Genomic DNA, 7,354 nt, shown 5'->3' with positions numbered 1-7,354 from the left:
ATTTTTGCAGCTTTTTCTTATCTTGTTTTCTGTTGATTCACAGTTAAACGGGTGGGATTGAATAAAAAAGCACATATTCCTAAAACCAGATAGGAAAAAGTAGTTTGTATTGTAGCAAGACTTAAGTATGACTTGGTTTCCGAAGTATAAAATGCACTGTCGGTTGTTTCGTTCTTAAGCTATATAACTGGCGCCTCCTTCTCACCTGGGTGTGGCCAGCAGCTCTGGATAAAATTCCTGAGCCGATAGGTCGGAGACTTGGGCTAGCTCCACCTAGCACTGGCCAGCTGGGGTGGAAGGCTATAGGTAGTTGCCTAGAAAAAGACTCCGTGATTTTGCCTGTGCCCCAGTTAAGAGCGTGGGACTAATTGGAGGGGCGCGCAGCAAGCTCCGAAGCTGACAGCGGCAGGGACAGACGCCCTCATCCTAATTCTCGGCCCAAACTGCGGCACTTGGGTGTCAGGATCGGGAGGGGCCCCGAGATGGGCCGTGTAAAGAGGGCTGTAGGACCCGGCGGGAGCTTCCTGGGCCGGGGTGGGAACTGGGCGGGAGGTAAGAAGGGAGGGAGAGGAAAAAGGGGAAGGTGTTCGGGAGCGGGCATTCGCACTCGTCGCGCCGCACGAGTTGCACGGCCGGACCCGGACTCTATAAAAGGAGCTCATCTGTTCCTTGGCTCAGACGCTCTTCCTCGGCTGGCGCTCCACACTTCCCCCAGCTTCCCCAGAAACCTGCCCCTGCCCGAAGTGCCGCGCCGAGTCCCCCAGACCAGTGCGCCCAACGGCGTGACTCCGAGCGCTGCCCGTGGGACGGAGGTGGCCGCCGCGGCCACACGGTGCCAGCAGCCGCAGCCCAAGCCCTTGAGTCCCCCTCGTGCGGCCCAGCCTCCGTGGGGCAGCTCGTCCGAGTGGCCAGCGCGTAAAAAGAAGGGAGGGCAGAGCACGGGCGCGAGGCGCGGCGCGGCGCGGCTCCCAGACTTCACCCCACCCAACTCCGGCGGCCGCCGCCGCCGCAGGAAACTGCATAGCCTGGGGCGGGGGGCGGGAATGCAAGACCGGGACTCCCCGCTGGCCAGCACGCTTCGGTTTCAACAGCTAGAAAACTCCTGGGGGCCGGCTCTGCGGTTTAAGGAGCGCCCGGGTTAGGAAACGCTCAGCCCCGAGCATTTGGGGTGAGAGATCCTACCTGGCCAATGCTCCCTCCTCAAAACAACACGCCGCCCTCCTCCACTAGACGCCCGGCGGGAGCGGGAGCGGAGCGGGGCTAGGGGGGCCAGTCCTTAGCGAGACCAGACGCGGAGAAGAGCAGCCGGAGACGCGGAGGCAGCGCCGGGCACCCTGGAAGTGCAGGGGACGCGCTCGCCCGCCTCCGGCTGCCGCGCTCTGGACCTCCAGTTTCAGCTGGGAACCTGGGTGGAGTAGTTGAAGGACCTACGGAACTAACCAGCAAAGCGGACAGGACTGTGGTCTGTTCCGCGGTCCTTCCGCCTCTCCCCGGTCCGTTCCATGCCCCAGAGCTGCGCTCCGGAGCGAAGGCGAGGAGACATGGAGGAGACCGGCGCTCAGTGCGCCCCGCCGCCGCCTGCGGGCTCCCAGGCAGGGGTTTCTGAAGCCAACCTCTCCGCTGCGCCTTCCCACAACTGCAGTGCCGAGAAGTACGTTTACCAGGACTCCATCGCCCTGCCCTGGAAAGTACTACTGATCATGCTGCTGGCGCTCATCACCCTGGCCACCACGCTCTCCAACGCGTTTGTGATCGCCACCGTGTCCCGGACGAGGAAGCTACACACCCCGGCTAACTACCTGATTGCCTCCCTGGCGGTCACCGACCTGCTGGTCTCCATCCTGGTGATGCCCATCAGCACCGTGTATACGGTCACCGGCCGCTGGACCTTGGGCCAGGTGGTTTGCGACTTCTGGCTCTCGTCGGACATCACCTGTTGCACGGCTTCCATCCTGCACCTCTGTGTCATCGCTCTGGACCGCTACTGGGCCATCACGGACGCCGTGGAGTACTCGGTGAAAAGGACTCCCAGGAGGGCGGCCGTCATGATCGCGCTGGTGTGGGTTTTCTCCATCTCCATCTCGCTGCCGCCGTTCTTCTGGCGTCAGGCCAAAGCCGAAGAGGAGGTGTCGGACTGCGTGGTGAACACCGACCACATCCTCTACACAGTCTACTCCACGGTGGGCGCTTTCTACTTTCCCACCCTGCTCCTCATCGCCCTCTACGGCCGCATCTACGTGGAAGCCCGCTCCCGGATTTTGAAACAGACTCCCAGCAAGACTGGCAAGCGTTTGACCCGAGCCCAGCTGATAACCGACTCCCCTGGGTCCACGTCTTCGGTTACCTCCATTAACTCGCGGGCTACCGACATGCCCAGCGAATCCGGGTCTCCCGTGTATGTGAACCAAGTCAAGGTGCGGGTCTCGGACGCCCTGCTGGAGAAGAAGAAACTCATGGCCGCTAGAGAGCGCAAAGCCACAAAGACCCTGGGGATCATTTTGGGAGCGTTTATTGTGTGTTGGCTGCCTTTCTTCATCATCTCCTTAGTGATGCCTATCTGCAAAGATGCATGCTGGTTCCACCTGGCCATCTTTGACTTCTTCAACTGGCTAGGATATCTCAACTCTCTCATTAACCCCATTATCTATACCATGTCCAATGAGGACTTCAAACAAGCGTTTCATAAACTGATACGCTTTAAATGCCCAAGTTGACTTGTCAGTTGCACTGAGGTGGCCTAAGTGGCCTTTGGGGACCGTGTTGTGTTTGTTCCACAGGTAGGTAGACTCTTCTTTAACTGTTACTGGGTAAGAGTGAGATGCTCTTTTATAGGCAAGGGCCATGGATCCTGAGAAGCCAGGACAGCCCTAAGAGAGAAAGAGAGTGGGAGAGAATTCTGAAAGGAGAACTGTTCAAACAAAAGATAGAACTTCCCTGCTGAGGACGAGGCTCACTTTCTTCCCTCAAATCCCAGGTTCAGCACTGACCCTGCTGCAGCCAATCAAAAGAGGGGAAGGGGTTGCAACTTTTTAAAAATTGATGATGGAAAGGTGATCCCTGCCCTGCTGTGGTGTCACGGATGATGCCCTCTAGAACCAGTGGTACATGTAGTTGCTGTCTGAACCCTGTCTGAGACAGATACATACCATCTGGCCGTACTTGAACTAGACACTTAATACCCTGTGTTTTGGGGAGAACTTTGTGTTACAGTTTCATTTTTGGCATCCCTCAGTCTTCAGTTTTTGTTTATTTAACCTTGCTTGGAGAAACTTGTGGATTTGGTGCTTCAAACCTTATGTGCGGCTGGGAGGGCACAGAGAAACCTTGAAGAGTTAAAAGCAAAATTCTGTTGTGAAGATCTCTATTTTTATTATAATTGAAACTATATGGGGTGGGTGGTTGGGAATAGGAGACAGGGAGTGTTAAACAGAGAAGCAACACCTAAGATTGTATGTTTTCTGCAGATTGGTAATTTTTTCATTCCTATTTAGTGATTGTCAAACCACATTCCTAACAACTCAAACAAAACATTACATGTGCTAGTGCCAAAATCTGCAGATTGCTTTATTTTTCCTTCTCATTTTATGTTCCTGTCATTTTATACGTTTAAATCCCCATAAATGGAGGATATGATGGGTGACTCAGCCCAAGCTGCTCTATTTCTTATTAATGCAATTGATTAAACTGATGCTATTAGATAGAGACTGTACTTTAACAAGGAAAGTATCTTTACTCCTTATCTAATTCAGTGGGATATAAAGGAGACTGATGAATAGGAATGGTTCTTATACAATTAAGGAATGAGGGGCAAGAGGAGGATGTATATTTTGACTTGTAAAAAATCTTAAATGCATGAGACTTTTTTCTGATAGTCATTTGCACTCTCCTTCCCATCTGTAATTCCTGTGTGTGCTAACATGTAAAGTAACCAAGAGAACCAGCTCCTTTTTTCCAAAAGTCTTCAAAATGCATTAAGGATCCCAAAAATGATATTAAAGAAAAATTTTAAAAACTTGTTTCTTTTCCCTTTCTGTGAAGTCTGAGGAGGAACAAAGATCATTCGAAAATAACATGCGAGAACTTTAGAAAAGCCCAGAGAAACTAGAATTGAGCCTGTTTTTCCTTGTAACTCATAAAACCAAACCTCAGACTTACTAGGTAATTAAACCAGTAAGCCTTCGCACCGTGGAAATTTGTCACTGACCTGGCCCCTCCATGAATATATCAACAGTTAATACTTAAAATTTATCTGTCCTTTCAGATTTCAATGATACTTACTTGTTATCTCAAATTCACTCTAAGGACTGCCTAACACAGGGCAAGATTTTTACACTAAAAGATGAAAAATGCATAATTAAATAAACAGTAGTCCTGAAGGATTATCTGCACAGGGGAAAAAAAAAATGTGTATGTGGACTATTTAATATGCCAAAGAAGATTTACATTCTCTTCTTCAGAGAACTTTCTGCAGGTGATACCTGTGTCTGCAGAACCAAGTTTTTCTTTGTAAAATGAATTCACCTCCTGCTCAAAGCTCTCCAGTCTAGACTGTGAGACAATAGATGTATTGATCTGAAGTACACTGTTTGCCTACTGTGCAGAGACCTTCACTCTGGGGGAATGACTCTTGAAAATATTACTATTCAAAGTGTCACAGGTAAACTAAATAAAAACAGGAATTCTGATTAATGTTTACACCAGTTACTGGAGTAAGATAAAATTTTAAAAATTAAGGGATCCAATATTTCTGCTGTAACCCCCAGTTTCTTTGTTGATTTTGTTTCGTGACATTTCTCTTATGGAGAAATCTAGCTTACTCCTGATAGGAATGTGCATAAAGTATAGTATTTGTTTCATGTTATGTTTGGTTTTTGTTAATGCAGCTGTGCTTTCTGTGGGCCTAAGAACAAATTAAATAAACTTCTAGGCAACTGAAGGGAAAAATGAATTGAAATACTACTTACCAATGGTTTCTTTATTAGGCACCTACAATGATTGTGTCTTCATAGTAACAAAACATGGTCAGTTTAGTCAAAGGGACTGTTTGCCTTTTTGTAGATTACCCACTTAAATATTTGCTTGACTATTTGGCTGAACTGACTGGTCTGGGACATATTATGTGAAGTAGAAGCTTGCAAACCCTTGTATTTATAAGAGATCTAGAAACATTATCTGGCATTGCACATGATTATGCAAAAATGTATATTCATCCCAGGGGTATATAGTTAAGACTGTTAAGCTCCTTTTCAGTTACTGCTGCCTATAGCATAGTTGTTTCATAAACTAGACATATGGCTTTTTTGCAGAACATAAAATGGAAGATGGAAATGTCTAACTTAGAAATGCAAATATATTTTCATTGGCTGTAGTAAAAAATAACATTTTCCATGTTTACTTGCACAAATTTTCACACAAATATATGAATGTATACTCATCCAGAAATATGAATGTTGTCCTGTGTTTCTAGGAATTTTAGAGTTTCCTTTTAAAAAGTGGACACCGCACCCATGAATGAACGGTTGTTGAGTTCAACAAATTTCCTACAGAACAGTGTTCTTCACTTGTTTTCTCTATTGTCTTGGTTTTATCTTCTTTAACCAGGAAACCCTGAGAAGACTATAATTGACTCAAGCAGTAAAATCTCAGATGATGTGTGTTTGATGGAGTACCATGACTGACAATTGCTTTGGTGTTCTACCTTTCAACAAATGTGTAATTGGAAATGAAATTTAGGAAAATAATGAAATAAAAGTCCTTTCTTGTGTTCTAAAAAGCTTGGGGTAGTAATTCTATTATTATGGAAAGACTGGTTTCTTGGATTCTGGGTTGCATTTAGGAGTTTGAACCTTGAAGAGAGAATAATTGATGATAAATGATACTTATTGGCATATACCACCATGATTTTGAGGATTTTTTTTTTTTATCTGTAGGAAGAATTTAAAAAGAAATAGATTGTGCTATCTCACATTCTGCACAGAAGGTAAGTCAGGTTCTTTGTCACAAGAGTTTTCCAGATCAGCATTCTAGAGGTGCTGTTTAGTCTCTAGGCCAGGTAATAAGATTTCAAGGTACTGCATGGTGCTTAAATAGAAAAAGGAAAAGGAGGCACTGGATTAGAGCAGGCTTGGGGGATACATAAGAGGAGCAGACTGACTTATCTGAATACTGGAGGAGTTTGACGGAAAAATGACTTTTGGAATCAGAAAGTTCTAGGTTTGAATTAAAAATAGAGCATATTATAGCTGCATTTTCTCCTCAAAAGCAGCCTACCTACAGTTTGTTGCAGAGGTTGAGACTATACATGTAAAACGCTATCAAAATACCTGACACCTTTTTGGATCTCAGCAGATGATCCCTCCTCATTAGCCATTATTTTCTGATTGCCTCCCTTAAGGATGCAGAGGCCCTGTAGTATAGAAAACCTAACTGAGTGCTGTTTGAGAGTAGTTGGACTGAGGAAGACTCAACGAGACTGAATAGGAGAAATCTGACTAAACTAAAAGTGACTCAGGTTTGGAACTTTTCACACTTACCCCCTTAGGCTGGTCACCCATAGACCAAAGGCCAAAGAGATGGTTCATACTACCTTCCGTGGCCGGGAGGAAATTGCCAAATATTCATTTTCCCTAGCGTCCTTTTATTTACTTTTACTCTCTCCTTCCTTGTCCTTGTCTACAGATGTCCAGCTGTCTTCCAAGAGTCCAGAGTCCCTTGCCACATCTACAAATTTTCTCAAGTGTCCCATTTTCCACTTCTCTGCTTTTTAATTCTCCATGCAAAACCATAATAATCAATAATAATTTGTTGATCTAATTTTCTTATTTTACCTTTTGCAGGGCTTATTAGATAAGCCCAGGGTTTTTACATTACTTAAAAAGCAACCGTTGATCCAAAATAATGTGTAATTAGTAAGAGCAAAAGCTTTTTCTGTAAACTACTGGAGTTTTCAGAAGGGATGAGCATGCTGGTTGGTAGGGGAAGGGTGTGGGAAGTGAAGCTTCTTCACCTTTCATCAAAGTCCACCAGGGGGCAGAGTGCCTCTGAGTTGTGAGGATGCCGGTGCTCAAGGCTCACAATGTCAACTCCCTATACCTGGATGCTGCAAATGGTATTAATGTCTCTAGACCGAGGAGCCAAGGGGAAGAGGGCTTATTATTTATTTAAAATAGCAGATTTTTCAGAACTGCAAATTCAGGCAGAGCATCCCTGAAGCACACCTTAAGTTTTTCTTTATGTAAACAAACTCAATTATTTTTTTATTCATCTCTAGTTCTAAACTCAATTATTTTCTTACTCGTCTCTAGTTCTGGAGCAATGCTAAAATCTCAGTATTTTGAAACATTGTAACTTTTTT

The 7,354-nt window shown here is 45.9% G+C and overlaps 1 protein-coding gene across 1 annotated transcript; it reads left to right on the top strand.

Moving 5' to 3' along the window:
- Window positions 1-1,502: 1,502 nt before the first annotated feature.
- HTR1B (5-hydroxytryptamine receptor 1B) lies at window positions 1,503-5,709 on the top strand. Its single transcript, XM_066253925.1, has one exon. It carries the CDS (start codon window positions 1,503-1,505, stop codon window positions 2,712-2,714), a length of 1,212 nt encoding a protein of 403 aa, XP_066110022.1. The 3' UTR covers window positions 2,715-5,709.
- Window positions 5,710-7,354: the final 1,645 nt, after the last annotated feature.

The sequence above is a fragment of the Saccopteryx bilineata genome, chromosome 1 (genome assembly GCF_036850765.1).
Source record: "Saccopteryx bilineata isolate mSacBil1 chromosome 1, mSacBil1_pri_phased_curated, whole genome shotgun sequence".
Lineage (NCBI taxonomy): Eukaryota > Metazoa > Chordata > Mammalia > Chiroptera > Emballonuridae > Saccopteryx > Saccopteryx bilineata.
This window is presented reverse-complemented; position numbering and strand designations above follow the sequence as displayed.

Bases quoted from the DNA above. Each gene is read 5' to 3' on its own strand.
- HTR1B (XM_066253925.1), top strand. From the start codon at position 1,503: ATGCCCCAGAGCTGCGCTCCGGAGCGAAGGCGAGGAGACATGGAGGAG.